The 20,478-nt window shown below is 39.5% G+C and overlaps 1 protein-coding gene across 6 annotated transcripts in view; it reads left to right on the top strand.

Moving 5' to 3' along the window:
• The window catches only part of LOC147164872 (plakophilin-4-like), a 70,115-nt gene extending 49,661 nt beyond the window's left edge, over nucleotides 1–20,454 (top strand). For all 6 annotated transcript variants that reach the window (XM_086090880.1, XM_086090881.1, XM_086090884.1 and 3 more), the window contains 14 exons: nucleotides 2,554–2,761; nucleotides 3,192–3,324; nucleotides 4,637–4,850; nucleotides 10,125–10,308; nucleotides 11,554–11,671; nucleotides 11,887–12,081; nucleotides 12,914–13,087; nucleotides 13,204–13,354; nucleotides 14,600–14,792; nucleotides 14,872–14,956; nucleotides 16,035–16,152; nucleotides 16,244–16,369; nucleotides 17,258–17,322; nucleotides 18,464–20,454. In XM_086090880.1, coding sequence (XP_085947006.1) covers nucleotides 2,554–2,761; nucleotides 3,192–3,324; nucleotides 4,637–4,850; nucleotides 10,125–10,308; nucleotides 11,554–11,671; nucleotides 11,887–12,081; nucleotides 12,914–13,087; nucleotides 13,204–13,354; nucleotides 14,600–14,792; nucleotides 14,872–14,956; nucleotides 16,035–16,152; nucleotides 16,244–16,369; nucleotides 17,258–17,322; nucleotides 18,464–18,709 — 2,210 coding nt within the window. In that variant the 3' untranslated portion in view covers nucleotides 18,710–20,454. The remainder of the gene's footprint in view (nucleotides 1–2,553; nucleotides 2,762–3,191; nucleotides 3,325–4,636; nucleotides 4,851–10,124; nucleotides 10,309–11,553; nucleotides 11,672–11,886; nucleotides 12,082–12,913; nucleotides 13,088–13,203; nucleotides 13,355–14,599; nucleotides 14,793–14,871; nucleotides 14,957–16,034; nucleotides 16,153–16,243; nucleotides 16,370–17,257; nucleotides 17,323–18,463) is intronic.
• Nucleotides 20,455–20,478: the final 24 nt, after the last annotated feature.

Below are 20,478 nucleotides of genomic sequence, written 5' to 3'. Positions count from 1 at the left end.
TACAACTTTGTTTTAAACAAATTTGGCCTACTCAATTATATGTAACCTAACTATTTTCAGTCATTATTGTCAAAAAAAAATCTTGTTTTTTCAGTTTCCAACACTTCTCGGACAGTATATGTTGGTTAATAATACACTCTGAAAACGATTGGGTAAAAAATAACCCAAATTGGGTTAAACAATGACCAGCCCAATTTTTTTTTTCCTCGTTAATTTTTTAACCCAATTTTTGGGGGGCTTATTAATTTACTGTAATACAAAAAACTTGTGTCAAATTAATAGCCTATCCTACAAGAAAAAGAAGAAAACAAAGTGGGTTGTTTTGTCCAACACATTTTTGGGTTATTTATTCAACCCAACTTTCTGTGTAACTTTTGGTGTTATTTATTTTACCCGCCTTTTTGTTGTTGTCGCTAAATAAATAACCTAAAAAGAAAATAATAGAAGTCACAAAAACAACCCTTTTTGCGGGGGGTTCGTAAAAAAAATCAGACACATTTTGGGGTTGTTTTGTACAAATGTACACCATTTATTTTACGTTTATTTATTTATTTACTTTTTGGGGGACGGGGGGTGCAAATTTGTGGGTTAGTCATTTGACTCAAGTGTTTGGGTTATTTCTTTATCTCAAAAAGCAGGGTCAAATGCATAACCCCTAAAAATTGTGTTGGTCCCTTTTTGATCAAATTGTTTTTAGTGTGAGTTAAAAAAAAAAATAGACAACAACCGTTTGGTGGGGAAAAATGTAAAACAAATATGTCCATATTTATATGTAAATATGTCCCTGTAATTGATTGTTATTATCACATACAGGATAAAAGCCAGTATAATAAAAAAAAAGTGTACAATGACTGTGTTGTACAATGTTACACTCACTGGTAGTGTCGTGGTACATGCTTCTGCCTTTGGCGTAGATGACGCGGGTTTGATTTCCAGCCCAAAGGCAAGTGCTTTAGAAAATGGCTGTAAATTCCTTAATTTGCTTCAATGTAAATCCATCCATTTAAATGAGTCTGATCAAATAAATAAAAACTCAGGTGGTCCTCGGGGTCCATGCATGCAACACCTCCACCACGCGCCGCAGCCTCCTTGGCACACTGAAAATGTGATTACGCCCGATAGGTCTCCTAATAATAGCTATTGATAGCTGTGAAGAAGCCCCGTTGATGGGCCGCTGTAACGTGTTGCGGCCTGCTTACAGATATTGACAAAAGGCGACACGTTTGCAAGGTGCAATTGACCGGTCTTTGGAAGCCTGATTTTCTAGTTTTCTGTGTGTTTCTTTAGTTCCTTGGTGGGCTGGGCCACGAGGGTATTTAAAGTCAACAAAAACAGACAAAATGGCAAAATTAAAGTAAAAATAAGATATAAAAACGTGTATAAAATTAACTGAAACTGCATTGTCTGTTTACAAATTAAAAAATTAATGAACTCAAAATACAGTATTAAGTTTTTTACTTAATAAAAGAAGCATTTTGTGTGTGTGTGTGTGGGGGGGGGGATCTAGGCGTTATGACCTCGCCCTAGTTCCTTACTTTCTTTTATTGTTCTGATTTATAACCATGCCGTAGAAGATTGCTTGGTGTACCTGCTCTGTGCAAAATGGGCACTTTTTATAGATATTGATCCTTGACTGAAAAATAAATGTGAGCTTAAATCAAAAATAGTGAGGCTAAAATTGCATTTAGAGTACACTATGTTTATACTAATCATCTGCTATATTGGCCTTTACGCAAGAGCAGCCATGCGAGGAAATTGTTATTTTTGGAGCAGCAATTCACGCCGACATGTTGGCTTCTGGTAGGAAGTGGGAGGGACTTGGAGAAAGGAAATGGTCAGAGTTGATGGAGATCTGACCGACACAGCAGAAGTCATGCACGATTCAGTTGATGTGTGAAAATATTCACACTCAGTATTTAAGTGAAAGTGCAGATACTTCTGGAGCTATTGTATTAAAAAAAAAAAGAAAATGAGGTCATTGTATCACTTTCAGGTAATGAAAGGAGCAAAGATGTGAGAAAGAACTTTGTGCGGAGGCATAAGCGTCCACTCGGCATGTCGTAAGACACTCCCTTCTTTACAAGTGGGTATCTGGCTATTTCGGGCAGGTCTCGGCTTAACGTTGCCACTCCGCTGTGTTTGGCAAGATTAGCTTATAAGCATACGGTGGCACAGGGCAGGGAGAAAGAGAGCAGAGGAGAGGATTTGCGAATCATCACCCAGGTTGATTTTTGTTTTTCCCAAAAAGCGGCCCAATCCCTCCCGGCTAAACGCAATCTTGTTAAAACAAAGCGACGAGAAAAACGGGCCTTTGAAGAAGACGAGTCGCTTTTTTTTGTGAGACCGTGGGAGAGCCGTGTTTTACCCGAAACATTAATTGATTCCAGATTTGAGAATCTGCTGCGTCCGCCGGAGCGGCTGCGCCTTTGTAGTTTTGAGCTGGCTCTTCGAGTTCTTAACCTTCGAATGCAGCCAATCTCACCTGGATTTGTCCGTTTGCGTGCGCAGCGTGTTTGGATTTCATTTCTGAGGGCTTTGCTTTTTTGGCCTCAGGCGTGGGGAGTCTCCAGCGGACATCCAGTCAGCGCAGTGCCATGACCTACCAAAGAAACAACTTGGCCCTTAACACAGCCGCCACCTATGCGGATCCGTATCGTTCGGCGCAGTACCGGCCGTGCGATTCCAATTACAGTCGGCAGGCTGCGATCATAGACGATCCCACCCGCTCGCCCTCAATAGACAGCATCCAGAAGGACCCCAGGTAGGCTCTGCCCTTGCTTGCTCTGATTTCTGATTTATATATATATATATTTATTTATTTATTTATTTATTTTTCTCTCTCAAAGGAACTACATCAATGCAAAATTTGTTAGCCTTTCTATGGCATCTTTGATTTTTATTTTAGCATTAAGATAGCAGCATTTTCTTAGCTAAATTATGTGGTTTGGGTAAATACACAACATATATTTATTTTTGTTTCATGATTAGATGGGAGTGGCATTAAACATCTTAAATCCTCTTTTGGAATGTTTTGTTTTGTTTTTTTTGTTTTGTGAACTGAACATTTTGCTTGGTACTCAAGAAGAAAAATTTGACTCAATTTTTTTTTTTTTTGTTTCTGTTTAAAGAAATGGGATTCTCTCCATTCTGGATCTATTTCCATGTTGTAACACATCAACCTGTGTTTGTAGGGAGTTTGCATGGCGGGACCCGGAGCTGACAGAAGTGATTCACATGCTGCAGCACCACTTCCCTTCCGTGCAGGCCAACGCGGCCGCATATCTTCAGCACCTCTGCTTTGGCGATAACCGAATTAAGACCGAGGTAAGCACGTGTCCCATATTGTCATGACCCTGCTGGCACGAAGTGTGCTTTGCAAATAACAAAGGCATGCTTGCTATAATAATCAATTTTGGAAATATTCCTTTTTAACATATTATGAGCCATGATGTCCGCTAACCAGAAGCTAAGTGCACTGTGTTTGTTTGCAGACCGGATGTCTGGCTAGCAAACAAGGCAATTAACTCATTTGCTCCCAAAAATGTATAAATATGTTTTTTTATGTTTTTTTTTTAATGCTAGAGCATACATGCTTTGATTCAGACTCTGAACTGAAAAGAACGGTTGAAGCAATGGTAGATGTTACAAAAGCGTCCAGCAGGTGGCAGCAGAGTATAAGAGATCAACCATGGCCATGTTGCAAGAAGGCTCTTTTCCCCACAGTTTTACACAGATTTATGAATAATGATGAAACTTAGCTATATTCTAATGCTAATTGCTGCAAAACAGAAACAGGTAGAAATATATGTTTTTTTTCCTGATGAAAGAAGAGACTAATCTTGCTTTTGGTAGGTTCCATGTTTTTATAGCAATAGAACAAAAATAATAATCCAGTAAAACAGCCGGGAGCGAAGGGGGTTGCTTCAGTGAAAATGGCTGGGAGTGAATGAGTTAAGTACGTTTTGTTCCTCACCTAATATGTTCTACGTGGGAACAGAAAAATTGTGGCAAGCATTCGGAATCTGTAAAAATGACGTGGCTCTCGCCTTCACCTTGAGTTTGTCTTTCAAAGCATTTGGCTGATGTATGCTTTGATCGCAGTGTGCAAAAAAACAAAACAAATATTGTTACAGCCATACTTTCATAAATGTCACAGATGATTCACACCATTTAATGAAAAGAATAATGGATTTTTTTCCCCCAGCATAACCTCATTCAAATGTATTTTCGTCTTCAGGCTTGAAAGCTTTCTTTTTATGGATCCGCATAATATTAGTTTTATGACATGAGTATATGTATGATTCTCTGTTGGCAGGCTGGCATTTGGTAACCTGACTGACTGAATGCACCTTTAATGTACCTCTTCACGCCTCCACAATGTCACGTCACAATTATGGATGTATATGGCTACAAATGCATTTTGCTCGTTGAACTTGGCTTGCCTTGACCAACCAATCGGAGGACAGAAAAATACTGACGTGATTTGGGGGCCTGTTAATTAACCTCTGATTGTTTATAGAAACATTCCTATTGCTAATATACGGCTAACACTGCTGATTTTTAAGCCCCAAAGCAGATTAAAAAAAATCTGTAAAATCTGATTGGACAGAATCAAAAACATGGATTCTCCCTGCAGGTATGTCGCCTAGGTGGTGTCAAGCACCTGGTCGACCTGCTTGACCACAAAGTCCTGGAGGTCCAACGGAACTCCTGTGGAGCTCTGAGGAACCTCGTGTATGGAAAAGTGATGGACGAAAATAAAATCGCTCTGAGGAACGCGGGAGGTATCCCGGCCCTGCTCCGACTGCTGAGGAAGAGCATCGACGTGGAGGTGCGGGAGCTCGTCACAGGTGAGCCAGCAAATCTCCAGATTTCCCTCGATGGCTTGATTTGGTATGTTTGCGCAGGATCTTGGTTGCATTTGATTTAAAGGAGACATATATATTTTTTTTTTTAAAGTTTTGAACAGCCCCCAAGTACAAATATTTTCCTGAGATTCATGTTGTCACTCGTTCTAGTTCCATCCTTTTAATACAGACAGCAGTGGGTTGTGCGCGTCTCACTTTTGTTTGTCATCCGAGCCCAGCAAACATGCAGTAAGCCGGCACTGTTTGGGATGAGGGTGGAGCAGAAATGAGCAAGCCAAGCCATTTGGCTCACAGGTGGTTGATTCAGCTGTTTTTGCTCAGCTTCAGTCCATGTTCCAACTGTTTCAGGTTACAGGTCCAATGGCTACAGTTATTTTTTTTCAAGAAAACAAAAAAAAGGACTAACACAGGATTGTAGTATATTTTGTTGGCGGGGGGTTGACATGAGAAACTAAACACCTCTTTGCTTAGCTTTCTGCATAAAATAACATTACTGAATATACATTTAAATAAGCGCCAGAATGCCTTTTAGATACTTACACTCTTAAAGCTGCTGCGTCAAAAATAACCCAATTTTGGTCAAAAATTGCACCGATCCACTCATTGGGTCAGTTTGACCCAGCTTTTAGGTTTGTAACCCAAAGTTCTCGGTTCAAAGTTGTTGGTCAAAACATCCCAATTTTGGTCAAAAATTGCACTGATCCACTCATTGGGTCAATTTGACCCAGCTTTCTGGTTTGTAACCCAAAGTTGTCGGTCAAGGTTGTTGGCCAAAATAACCCAATTCTGGTCAAAAATCGAACCGCTACTCGGGTCAGTTTGACCTAACGTTGGGTTACAACCTAGAAACTTTTGTCAAATTGATCCAAGTAGCTTGTCGCTCTGATTTTTTTTTTTAACCAAAATTGGGTTATTTTTAACCCAGCAGTAATTTAGGTGAATATACTGTGAAAATTCAATACAAAGGATCACCAGTTAAAAATAAATATTTACATAAAAAACAACAACAATGCCGTATAGCAGGGAACTCTTGCATATCATGTTTTAGATAACTGTAGCATTTATTTATTACTTTCAAGGGTCAAACATGCCCAAAACGAGTTCCACACCACTCTTCCACGTCTCCCCTTAGAAGTCTAGGTGCTAACTATGCTCCATTAGCATTAAACTAAAAAACAGACCACCCCATGCTCCAGGTCAGGGGTCATGTTATCCGGACACAGAATGGTCGCCTCTTTACCTGCCTGCACTCGGCAGCTGTTACGGTTATTGTTTCTGTCCTCAAACAGACTGTTGAGATCACAGAGTCAAATATTGCAGCTCTTGTCGTTTGTCATCAATAGCCTTGAAACCGATACCTTGACACACTGACAAAACGGTGGAAGATTACATTGATCCCACCGCAGGTACCCTGTCAGTCTCGCATGCAGTTTTTATGTTTTGTTGGATGGATAGTTCCTTTTTGGTTCGAATCAGAGGATGACAAAATCAGACAAGACCAAGAGAAAACAAAGGTAGATGCTCACAGAAAGTCTTAAAACCCAAAAGTCCCCAATCACACCCACAATAATTCCGTTGTTTGTTTGTTTTGCGTTCTCCCTTCAGGCAAACAAAACAAAAAGTTGTACTAAAACTTAAGAGATAGACGAATTAATCCATACATACCTCAGACGGGTCGCTGGATTCAAAAGTTGAAAGATTGTTTGGGGAGTATCATTTTGAATATGTTCAGTGTTTTAGAGAAATTTCAGCAGATTTATGTCACCTGCGCTGCAGACGAAAACAATGGAATTGTCTTGAATGCTGACATTTGCACTCTCTTTAAACCGTGCATAATCTCCAACCTGCCAAAAGCTCACTTGCTAACGCCAGACTTTACATAAACATGTCTGTGTCTCAAGATAAAAGTTATGGCGTCGCTCCCAGAATGCTCAAGGCAAGGCTCTTTTAGAGAGGAGGGTGGGGTGGGGGCTTCTTTTGTCTTCATAAAAAAAAGCCAAATCCCAAATCATTTGCGAGACAGGTGTTAGTAAACGGAAGCACGTCAACAAATTACCACCTAATAGACCGTCGGCGTCTTGCTTGTTTTACTGGAGCAGGCGAAACAATAGGAAAAAGACGCAGCCAGTTGTTTTGGTTCATGGCTGTTGCTGAAGACACACTATTGTTGTATAGCTTTATGTGTCAATAATAAAACCATTCTTACTTACTACTTTTATCTTGTGTTACTTTCACAAGTCTTGTAATTTATTTGGCTACCCTGGGACCTCGGGGATTGTATTTTATGCCATGTCATGTGGAAATGAGTATTAAGACAAAAAAATATATATCCTTGGATGTTTGCATCCTTGAATTTTGAGACAAGGAAGTCTTTGAATCCTTGAAATATCAACTTTAAATATAACTTGAAATGACAATGACACAATAAAACAATAAGAACGTGAAATAAGAATAGAATAAACTAAAACAATAGCAACTGACTGTTCCTGAACTGACTGTTCCTGTGCGATTTGGCCTCTTGGTGGCAGTGTGGTGCCGCGGATCCATGGCATACACACTTAAAGTGAGTACAGAAGAAAGTTGCGATTGAATTATATTAAAATAACTCGTTTTTTACACATTGTGAAGAATCTGTGCCTTTGCGCAATGTTAACTCACCTGTGAGTATGTGTTCCCACAGCATCTGTGTGTGGATATTTGTTATTTGAAGGAAAAACACTGCCGAAGTCGATGCTAACTTCCTGTTAGCATTTGAACGGGACGCTCCCTTCGCTTTTAGCATTAGCGCTAGGCTAGCGATGTTTTGAAAACGAAGCATGTTTTGTATTTAAATATACAGTGGATGGAATTCTAATTCAGCAGCCGATCACTGGTGTGTGAATACGTGTGCAAATGGGTGAATGTGAGGCATTGTAGTGGCGCTTTAGTCCATTCCAACCAAGAACGGTCGAGTAATAGAGTTGCTGAATCAAAATGTTTGGCAATCCAGAGGACGAAGGTGCAAGTCTTTAAGGTTTGAGTGCTTCTGTTCGTGCTTTTGAATTCCTGCTTGCACGCTTTACCAAGAACATCCGACCCGTTGGTCACTCCCTGCCAGGTCACCTGTAGGGCGGTCTCAACCGATTACCTGAAGGAGACAGTCACTGTTTTATTTGTGTTGTTGTATCTCACTTCTTGAACAAAGTCACTTTTTTTTGTTATTATTATACAGCATGCAAGCTCTGAGGCCAGGCACATCCTCAATGTGAACTTCTGAGAATGTAGTATTAGTTGAGCTGTGTTTGATGTTTTTTTTTAAAGTCAAAATGAGATGATGAAATCCTCTGCATGTACTTAACTTAAGGCTTTTAATGGATTTAAAGCACGTTGGCTTGCAAGAGGCATTTCTTGGCAGGCGCTTAGCTTCCGGCAATGTGTGTATGCGTGTGTATTTGTTTGTGGAAATGGGCTCTGGGGCCATATTGTAGACTATTATCATCTTCATCAGCTCAATTAAAGAGGAGATGGTTATATGAACTGAGTGGATATAAACACTGTAATTAACAGTATACAATGAACTAGGGCTGATTTTTGGCAGAAAAAAATACATACAGCGGCCGATTATTAAAAAAAAAAAAAAAAAATCCTCCCTTTGTTTTTAGTATTAGCGCTAGGTAGGCTAGCAATGTTTTAAAAACTAAGCAATGTTGCTCAATGTTAACATACATGTAATGCTAAACATAAAATTAGCATACAGTAGATTTTACTGTACGGTAATTTAATTTACATCACCCATGAAAAAATATTGTTTAAACATATGCCTTAAAGCAGGGGGCACCTACATTGACGTAGCAATTGAAAGGATTTCAATCAGACTTTCACATGATTATATACTCAAGCTTTGTCACATTGTTGTCACATTGTTATGCAAGCGTTGTTCACTGTTTATTTGCACCCCTTCTCTAATGTTACTGGTGCCCCACCAAAGTCTAAGGCTGGCAGCAAGAGGCATCTAATTAGGGGAACATGCTACATACTGGCTAATCCCTGACAGATGCAGCATCAAAGGCTGCCAAGGATCGCGCATGACCAACAGTGCCCCACCCCCAAAAGGATAGTTGAATTGAGTGGAATGAGGCCACCATTTTTGAAAGAATTTCATTATTTATGTTTCATTTCATATGCTGGAGCAATGCCCTTTGTTCCCCTTTTTCCATTTTTTCTCCCTGAAGGTATTCTGCTGTGATGTGGAAGATGGATGTGAATGTCTAATATAAGGCACGGACGGGGGAACGTTTTCCTACCAGGGGCCATTTCTGTTTTTACAACACCCTCTCGGGGCCATGCTAAATTGATGAAAATGCAGTAAATGACCACAAATGGCCCACAAGCCATAGGTTCCGCACCCCCGCTCTATAACTTCATGTTCGTTTTTAAAAGAAGACATATTATGCATTATGCGTCTTCCATTTTAGTTGACAACCTGGTAGCTGAAAATACTGCTGATGCAAATGAGCACGCAGAGTCCGCAGTTTGAAGGATGTTAATCGTACTCTGCATGTTCGCTCTTCTCACATAGTTGAGCTAGCATTAGCGGTAGCATTAGCGGTAGCATTAGCGGTAGCATTAGCGGTAGCATTAGCGGTAGCATTAGCGTGCAGCTCGGACCATAGTGCCATGCATGACACGCTGTTGGAAGCTTAGGTTTGTTTTCAAATTTAAATGGTTTTGAATTGCCTATAGACGTAGACAATTGCCTCTAGCTGGCGGCAAGGTGCTACTTTTATATTTAGAGCTTCGACCTGAGCACAAAAATAGAGAATATGTGAGTTGCTCAGCAAATAACACAGTGTAAAGGTTTTGTGGGGAGAAAAAAAAAAAAGTACATTTGTAAATGGTGAATTGCTAGTTTGCAAATGACTTGAAAGTGGCTCTGGATCTTCAACAAGCCAAGCTGATAATGATCATGAGTGGACAAGCTCAGTGGGGGGGGGGCGCTAGTTGATATTCTTATTGGTCCAGGTCATTGAATCGATCACAATTTGACTGCTTTGTTTGTCTTTGAAGGAAAAGCCTACTATTTATATACAGTGTGAGGTGTGGCTATTATGTAAATTCGCTATACATAAAAGTGGAAGGAAATCGCATTTTCAGAACTAGCTCACTAAAGATTGTCGTTTACTTTCACTAAACGACAACTGACATATCCTAAAGGTTTGCGTGCGTGCGTCTCAACCCCGTCCTGCGCCCAACCCGTACTTGTCCGTGTCTCGGCAGGGGTGCTGTGGAACCTGTCGTCGTGCGACGCCGTCAAGATGACAATCATCCGCGACGCCTTGACCACCCTGACCAACATTGTTATCATCCCCCACTCGGGATGGAGTAGCTCCACCTTCGAGGAGGACCACAAGCTCAAATTTCACTCGTCGCTGGTGCTGAGGAACACGACAGGTTGCTTGAGGTAACCACCTGATGCACACGCTCGGCACTCTAGCACCCCCATGTGGTGTCGTGTCACCTATTAGTTTTCGTCTTTACATGTTGAGATGACTAGATATGAAAACTGTTTAGAGACAGAGTTGGCAAAAAAAAATGTTCCACACATTTTGCGGATAGACGATAAAAGCCTAGCATAGCATAGCATAGCATTAGCAGGCATGATAGTGTTAGTGAACTCGTCACCCGATAGTGAACAACTCTTTCAGCAAAAAGAGGCTTCAAGCTGTTTATTGCCACTCCAAGTTGAAGGTAAACATACAACAAATGAATTAATTACATTTTGTGTTCAAAGCAACCACAGAACTTTGCTATAAGGTCTGCTAGCTTAATGCTAACACATAATGGGGAAAAAATATGATCTCTGTCACCGTGTTATAAACCTTTCGGCAATGGATATTTGAACATTATATATTACAAGGTGGATGTTTAAATAGTCTTATATTTGATTTGTATTTAGCAGCATTTTTTAGGCAGAATATATAACAATATTCACAGACAAGAACAACTAACATCAGTTTTTACTGGCTGCATGCACAGTACTCATATTCATGTGTCTGTATTATACTGCCCCCAGGTGGCCAATGCGTGAACACCAGAGGAAGCACAACGTGCATTGAATCAAAGCAAAAAATGTGGCAAAACAGTTTTGCTTCTGTACATAGAATTGTATATTATGAAAATGTTGTGTAGTCATCACAATTCATTTGGTAATAATTGAAATCACGATTAGGACGATCATTTGTTTTTTGGTACAAAACAAGAACATGTTAATAATAATAAATAATGTGGCACTTTCAATTCAGTGGAGGAAGAATTGCAATCTGAATGTTTTGAGTTGCAAGCATGGTCACGGAGCAAATTAACTTGCATCACAAGGCACCAATGCAATTCTATATGCAATCCATGTTTTGTGCTAGTAGCGTTGTCACCATTTCGTGGATTGTGATGCTGAAAGATGACGTAATGCCTTCTCACTCTCCTCCTGTTCAGCTATTGTCGTCTGTGTGTGTGCACTCAAACAAGATGGGATGATTTCAGTCAGTCAGACCACACACACACACACACGTTTCATCCATAATAGATGGTGTGCAGGAATGACTGCACAAGTGGAGCAGACACACACACTCGTCTGTCATTTGGTGTGTTTGCACATACTCATGACTTGTATGCGTGTGTGTGTGTGTGTGTGTGTGCGTTCTTTAAACAGGAACTTGAGCTCAGCTGGCGAGGAGGCCCGAAAACAGATGCGCACCTGTGAGGGTTTGGTTGACTCGCTGCTCTACGTCATCAAAGCCTGTGTCAACACTTCAGACTTTGACAGCAAGGTACACACAAGACACGCTACATGTTGCGCACGTTAAGAGGCCCCCTGAGAGGGAAACCGATAACCCGATTCTTTTAATTGCCTGACCATACTGTTAGCTAAACAGCTCCTAATTTCCCAAAATGTTTTTTGCTACTATTCTTTCGTTAACGTCTACGTGTGCGGAATGAATTTGCTCAGCCGCCTGTCTTGTCTCCTGTGCGCCGTCCACATCAGATAGTGGAGAACTGCATTTGCACGCTACGGAACCTGTCCTACCGTCTGGAGCTGGAGCTGCCCCCGTCGCGCCTGATAGGCGTGCAGGAGACGGACGCCATTCTGGGCAACGAGTCGCCCAGCAAAGACATCAGCTCCAGCTGCTGGGGGAGGAAGAAGAAGAAGAAGAAGAAAAAGAACTCGCAGGAAGACACTGTGAGTAGGGCAGGACGGAAGACGAGAATATTACTGTTAATGATTATCTTGAATATAGATAGACTAGTCCTGGGGTCTCCAACTTGCGGCTCTGGAGCCACATGTGGCTCTTTAGTCCCTCTCCTGTGGGTCCCCCCCTGTTGATTTCTAAAAAAAAATATATGTAGTAATTCATATTGTTTTACATATATTTACATATTATTTACATATTGTTTACATATTCACATACATATACATATGATTTCAATAAGAAAAAGAAGAAAATAGATGAAAGGTAGATGAAAAAGTTTTAAAAGTAACCTAAAAAGGTCTAAAAGGTCAAACTCATTCACTGCCATTGACGGCTATAGACGTAAAAAAAATTAATTTTGAACTATTTTTTATTAGTTTTAACATTTTTCCCCCACTTTTTTTTTAACAAGAAACCTGGAATTTTTGTTATTGTACATTTAGAACAGATGCAAAAAAATAGAAATTGTTCAAATGAATTTTTGACATCTATAGCCGTCAATGGCAGTGAATGAGTTAAAATGTCCAAAAAGGAAGAGGTAAAGCAGAAAACTACTATAAAATATCCAAGAAATTGCCAAAAAATGTCAGAGAACTGAATAATAAAGGCAGACAGAAAATGTTCAAAAAGTTACAATCAAATGCCTAAAAACAAAAGAATAAACCCCCCAAATTACCATAAAATATCCACAAAATTGCCCAAAAAAGTCAGAAAAATTATATAAAAAGTCCAAAAATAGCCATTAAATGTCCCAAAAAAGGAAGAACAGAAGCAAACAGAAGCAAAGAGAACAAAGCCTAACTGCTGCATTTGTGTCCTCAGTGGGACGGCGTGGGACCCATCCCAGGCTTCTCCAAGCCACCCACGGGTGCTGAGATGCTCTGGCACCCCGCGGTGGTGAAGCCGTATTTGACACTACTCGCCGAAAGCTCCAATCCTTCCACTCTAGAGGGCGCCGCCGGGTCACTTCAGAATCTGTCGGCGGGCAACTGGAAGGTAGATTGTTGCCGTTGATACGCTGGACACTTACCAGAATACACGTTTTGTTCCATGTTCAGAACGTCACCAAATCTTGAATTCTTCTCGCCGCTCTTCTTGTGTGTTCTGAACAGTTTGCAGCGTACATCCGCGCCGCAGTACGTAAGGAGAAAGGCTTGCCCATCCTCGTGGAACTGCTTCGAATGGACAACGACCGGGTGGTGTGTTCGGTTGCCACCGCGCTGAGAAACATGGCACTTGATGTCCGGAATAAAGAACTCATAGGTACGGGGTTCACGATACCAGACACACATGGACATTTGATACTGGGCAATTAATCAAAATTAAATTTTGATTTTGGCTTCTCTCAATCATAGAAACACTATAATTGGGGGGGAGAGTTACACACATTGTATATTTAACAGCATACTTTGTTTTTAAAACATTGCTAGTTTATTGCTAGCAGTCGATGTAAAACCCCATTGATAAGCTTGCAAAAATTAGCATTCATCGCTACGGGAGGGATTTACCTTCAAATAGTGAGTATTTACTCTCAAACGCTGTAGTAACAAATACAGATAGGTAAAATAACAAATAATATTGTCAACCAGGCATAAATCTGTGAAAACGAGTGATATTAATGAAGTTCAATTGCGACTTTCTTCTTCTACTCTTCCTATCTTACTGTAAGTGTGTATCTCCATGAATGCATGGCAGCACACTGCCCCTAAGAGGCCAAGGCGCACACAGCAGGTATTTATTTAATTTTTTAATTTGTTCTAATTTAATGTATTATTATTTTATTTGTTACAAAAAAAAAATTCTGGCTGTTCTTTTAGGTTATATTTAAAGTTGACTTTTAGTAGTTACATAAATGCCAAGTTTTTAAAATAAACAATGTTGTTTATACAAAGGCTATTTCAAAATCTATCAAAATACTTGTAATTATTTTCCCCATCATTGCCTAGCCCTACTAAAAGATAAATACAAATGGTTCCTACATGAATGTGTCAAATATTAAATGCAAATGTATTTTACTTTAACGTCAAATACATCTAAACTGTACATGCAAAGGCACTGTATGTATATACCACCGGATACAAAAATTATTTGACTATTTAATTCAATGACTGTTCATGTACCACTAGAGGGAGCCTGCATTCCACACTTTGAGCTGTAAACGTTAACCTGGGGGATACTTTTTTTTTTTAAATCCTTGTCATGACACCAAACGCCAAAATCATCAATTTTTCCACCAGTATTTTAAAAAATTTCAAAATAGGAATACAAAACAAAACAACCAAGTGACACATGTATCAATACCAAATTAAGTAAAACACAAAAACCTGCATGTCCAAATCGACCTTTTACATACATTACATGTCACTATAACAGTGCATGATCAACTTTGCTGAATTCACTACGACATATACGATGTGACATAAGCGAACATCCTCGCACCCGCACACCATCCCGAGCATAAGGCCCTGTCACAACGTATTAGCTCCATATCTCCCTCCTCCCTCTCAGGGAAATACGCCATGAGGGACCTGGTCAACCGCCTCCCCGGAGGAAACACCACCTTGCTGTCGGACGAGACGGTGGCGGCCATCTGCTGCACCCTGCACGAGGTCACCAGCAGGAACATGGAGAACGCCAAAGCCCTGGCGGACACGGGCGGCATCGAGAAGCTGGTCAACATCACCAAGGGCAGAGGGGACAGGTACGCCGGGCCAATGCCAACGCCGGATTGTATTGGACCGGATTTGATGACAACAGTGTGGGACTTCCAATTTTGACAGGTTTTCTCTGAAAGTGGTCAAGGCGTCCGCTCAGGTGCTGAACACGCTGTGGCAGTACAGAGATTTACGCGCCATCTATAAGAAAGTAAGAACCTGATTCATTCATGTTACTTCGGTGTAGTTCACTTAATGCAGGGGTCAGCAACCTTTCCTGTCAAAAGAGCCAATTTAGGCCAAATAAATAACAAAAAAGTTCGCCTGGAGCTGCTAAACATTTGAAGATCGTGATGAAGGAAACAGTGTGTTAGTGTGTAGCGAGGGACCAAGAGCTAATTAGAGCTGCACCATAACAAAAAAAAAGTCTTCTACCTTTTAGCTTCCTTTTTTGGGGGGTCATTTTTTCAGACTTCATTTTTTATAACATTTTTACAGTTTCTGCAAATTTTTGCCATTTTTATTGACAAATTATGGTAATTTTCTGCCTCTCTTATTCTTTTTTTGGACATTTTGTGGCTTTTTTTTTTTTTTTTACTTTTTCAGACTTTTCTTACATCAATTTTCAGACATTTTTGTGGACATTTTATGTTAATTTTTTTTAAAATGTTTTTTCCTGTCGTTTTTAAAATAATTTTCTGACTTTTTTGGGGGGGGGCAATTTTGTGGATATTTTATGGTACTTTAGGGGAATTCTTCTTTTGTTTTTGGACATTTTATGATTACTTTTTCAGCATTTTCTTTTCTGCCTTTTTATTAAATTCTCTGACATTTGTGGCAATTTTATGGTAATTTTCTGCTTTTTTCTTCTTTTCTGAACATTTTAAGGTCACCTTTTAGACATTTTTAGGTAATTAAATTATTATTTTTTTTATCTACCTTTCATCTCTCATTTTCTGACAACTTACAAATTTTGACTTTGACATTTTTAGTAATTAATTAATCTTTTTTTTTTTTTATCAAAATCATTCATTAATAAAAAAAGATTTTATGTAAATAAGTGTAAAACAATAATAATTTCTACATTTTATTAGAGAGGGATACACAAGAGAGGAACTAAAGAGCCGCATTTTGCAGACCCCTGATTTAATGTGATAAACCAAATAGATGAAGGATTTTTATTAAATCTTTAATCCCCAAAAATACACTAATAATATGAAATGGAATGTAAAAAAACCCAACAACATCCGTCCAAGCATGTACTTGACATAAAATGTCCTCCATTACAGGACGGCTGGACCCAAAACCATTTCCTCACGCCGGTATCCACACTTGAGCGGGACAGGTTCAAGTCGCAGCCCGCCCTCCCCACCAACAGTATTCAGATGTCCCCCCTCAGCCACCCTGGTAGACTTGAGTTGCTTTTGGCGCAGGCCCCAAGAGTGGAACGTTGACCCCCCCACCCCTCCCTCACGCATGTCTCTTCTTCCTCTTGTAGCTGCCAGTGCCATGTCGTCTCCTGCCATTCGCGATCACACGCTGAGAGATTATCAGAGAGCGCAGTCAACTATGCAGTTTTATAACTACCAAGTGGACAACAGTATTTACAAAAATCAGTATACAGGTACTGTGATAGTGTTTGATTTTTTGGAGCGTTTTTTTGATGGGTTTGACATGAGTTGGCCATCCTATGGCGAAAGTGAAAGTAATTTATTTAAAAAAAAGATTCCACAAGATGGCGGCAAAAGCACTATATGATGACAAATATCTAAATGAAGATCCTCAACTCACTTCAACATAGTTTTTTGGCTACAAGAATCCACAAAGTACTATTTTTTTTTGTCTCAATGGAAGCTACTTCAACATAGTTCCTTGGCACCGAGAATTGACAAGATGGCGGCAAAGCACTACTTTATCTAGATGACGCTCCTTCACTGCCACATAACCCTTACTTTTGTGAAAATGAAGCTCCTCACGTCATGTCCACAAGATGGCAGCAAAGCACTGCTTTTGTTTGAATTGAATTTTTTTTTTCCTAGTACTTGTTCTAAAATGGTTGCTTTTGTGGATTTATTCCCCTTTAGCTCCTTTGCGCTTGCTTCACATCTGACTCGCTGACATTTGAGCATGCAGCACTTGAGAGCCGCGCAGCACTAAAGTGGACCCGCTAGTCTGTACCGGACCGCACAATGGTGTTATTATTGGGGGGGGCTGAGTGGGTACGCCAGACAAGAGCTCTTGCCAACCCACACTAGCTGACAGGAGAGTGGGAGGGCAAAGTAAACAACAACAAGAAAAAAGAGAGAGAGAGAGAGAGAGAGCAGTCGTGGAAATGGGAGTCTGTGGATTCCAGTGGCTGGACGGCGTGCCAGCGTAAATCCCGATTCCCGTGGGCTGTGTAAACAAGTGCAAAGCAGCAGCCCGGCGCTATGATTTCCCCTCCGTTGGGACAGACGGGCATTCTGTTTCCGCATTTATGAAATTGTTGAAAAGTTTTGTACTTTGATTGCAGGGTCTGTAAAGCCTTCTCCGTATTACTACTCGTCGCCCACGCGGGAGGAGCCCAGAAGAACACAGGTGAGATCAATACACGTGATATGTTATTTTCTCGACAATGGCCAACTGTCATATTCTTGCCTCGGGAACATTTTTGCTTCTATCTTTGAATATTAGATTTATTTTTTTGTCTGAACATTTTGACATCTTTCTTCAACTAATTATTTTATTCTTCTTTATATTATGTCTTCCAATATTACAACTTTTTTCTTGCTATATTAAAAAAAAATCTCCAAATTATAACTTTTTTCATTTAATATATCCATTTTTGTATTTTAGGACATTTTACTTGTAATATTTATCCCCTTCTACATATTAATATGACTTGTTGGTAATATTTTCAATTTTCCCTTTGTATTACAATGTTTTACCTGTAATATATATAACTGTGTATGTAATAATTAAATCTTTTACTACAATTTTTTTCCTGCATTAAAAAAATGTCTAATAGTGAAATTCTTTCTTCCTAAATTTACAACATTTCCATTGTAATATTTTCTTTTTTTGCCCTAATACTACTGCAACAACAACAAAATCTCCTAATACTACAACTTTTTTTTCCATTATCTTACTGCATGTAGTTAAATATCTTCCTCCTAATATACAGTAGGTTGTAATACTTTAAAAAATGTTTACTAGTTTGATTTTTTTCTCCTACCTGTAATATTGATATATATATATATATATATATATATATACATATATATATTATATTATATTTCTTCTCCTAAAATTACAATTTTATATAAGACAAAATATATATATATTTTATGAAGTATATGAAGGTAAAGAAATGTGTGCTGATCCAAATGAGGATTGTTCCACATTGGAGGTTTGCCTTCTCAGTGACATTCTCTTTGATTTCATTTATCGTTTTCAAAGTCAGCGAAAGATACAATAAATTCATCAATCATCCAAGTGAATTGAAATGTGAGGTTATCGACTTTTACATTAGTAGCATCTCTCTCGAGGCCTGTTAGGCATACATCATAAAAGTGTGTGAAACCAAATCCATGTGTCCCTCGAGGTGGTGATTGTCGAACCGTCGGTGTGGGTCAGCCTCACACTGACTTTGTGAACATTGACTAATTGCATTTTTGTAGCAGGCACGTAGCAGTAACATCCATCTGTAACATTGCCTGTGTGTTTTTTTTCCTCTCAGCCTTTATACTACGCCGACGACCCGAGCAGGAGGCCCTACGACCCGTACAGGATGTACGTGCAGCATCCGCACGGCTACGACGACGCCTACATAGACGAGATCATGGCGTACGCGCCCGCCCTGGACTACGGCGGCCAGCATCACACGCTTAAATCCGCCAACAACTACGTGGACATTTACGCTAGCACGCGGAGGCCCTCCTACCGGGCCGAGCAGTACCCCGGATCCCCCGACTCGTGGGTCTGAAACTCAACCATCGACCATGAACTTGGCTTTAAAAAAAAAAAAAAAAAAAAAGACTACGTGTGAATGTGTGTGTGTGTGTATATACAGTGGATCTAAAAAGTCTACACACCCCTGTTCGTATGCTACATGTTTTTTTTGTGGTATTAAAAAAAAAAGCTAGCAAGAGAAACTAAAAATTACATGTTTTGGAAAGTAAAAAATAAACTAGTGATATAATGTGGTTGTAACAGGATGGCTGTGGACATGACATGTAATGTTAAAAAAAATTAATAATAATTCACTCGCAGACATTTTTACCGAAGCAACCCCCTTCCCTCCCGGCTGTTTTACTGGATTTTGACCGATTTTGTAAGGCCCACAGGATATTGTGTTCTATTGCCATCAAAACATGGAACCTTCCAAAAGAAAGATTAGAGTCTCTTCTTTCATTGGGGGAAAAAAAAGTATATTTCTATCTATTTCCGTTTTGCAGCAATTAGCATTAGAACATAGCTAAGTTTCATCATTATTCACAAATCTGTTGAAAACACTGGGAAAAAGAGCTTGTTGCAACATGGCCCTGGCTGATCTCTTATACTCTGCTGCCACATGCTGGCCGTTTTTTGTAATAACTACCATTGCTTTAAGCGACCTCATCAGGTCAGAGGCTGCATCAAACCTTTCTGTATGCTCTAGCATTAAAAAAGAAAAACATAAAAAAACATATAGATATGTTTTGGGGACTATGGCAATATTTAAAATAGAACGTTTGTATACGTTTTTGGGAGCAAATGAGTTAAAACAAAAATGTTACTATGTTAAATAAATAAAAATAGAAAATCATCCAAAAATGTAAAAAAATAAATAAATGAATATGAAAACAGCTGAACGTTATTCAAGGTTAATCTAAGGCAGTTTAAATTGCGACATTTATTTTTTAATCCAGTCGTGCAGGTCATACTATTGTTGGGAAAACTTAAATATGAATTATCGGTGTGATTTTATTACATCACAGAAACCTGGCAATGGAACAGGGGTGTGTAGACTTTTTATACCCATTGAACGTAGGGGAGCGACAACAGAGGGAATCATGGAATGTGTGCCAATAGAAGGGAATTAGTTCAAGTAGTTCAGGGGGGTACACGCATAATGATTTCTCAAATGTGAGAGACCAACACATATGACGAGAAAGAAATCAGCGGGTGTTTTGATCCAACAATTGGGCCTAATCAGGAGGGGTGGAAAATTACCACAAATCGTCCGATTATCGTATGCGTGTACCCCGTTTTTTAGAGACAAAAAAAAATCATGTGGGGGACAAAACTGGACATGAATGATAGTCCTGCTTTGTTTTAGATGTTAGATTAGATTTTTTTTTTTTAACAACTTGTCATAGCGCAGCGAGGGCGTGAGTCATGTGATGCGAGGAATCAGCGGGATAAGTCAAGATGGAGATTGTTTGCGTATGTGCCGAAGCCAACATGGAGGGTGGGCGGGGGAAATTGTACAAAAGGATGAACGTGTTAGCCGTACTTACTGTTGTAATGATGTTGTGTTTTCTTGTAAATACAGTACACGTGGCCTGGTTTACACTCATCTGCACTGCGACACAAATCATGAACTTGTGCCATATTAAAGCTCTAGATATATATATATATATATATACATATATATATATAAATATGAAGAAAGTACGTGGAGACAAAAGTGGCATACGTACATAATACAGACATGATATGAAAATAAAAGGACAGTTTTGTTTTTTACACCTTGTTGCCATTTTTTTACTT

The sequence above is a fragment of the Leptonotus elevatus genome, chromosome 12, assembly GCF_054856555.1.
Source record: "Leptonotus elevatus isolate MCC_2025b chromosome 12, RoL_Lele_1.0, whole genome shotgun sequence".
Classification (NCBI taxonomy): domain Eukaryota; kingdom Metazoa; phylum Chordata; class Actinopteri; order Syngnathiformes; family Syngnathidae; genus Leptonotus; species Leptonotus elevatus.
The sequence above is the reverse complement of the archived record's forward strand: the minus strand, read 5'-3'. Positions and strand labels throughout refer to the sequence as shown.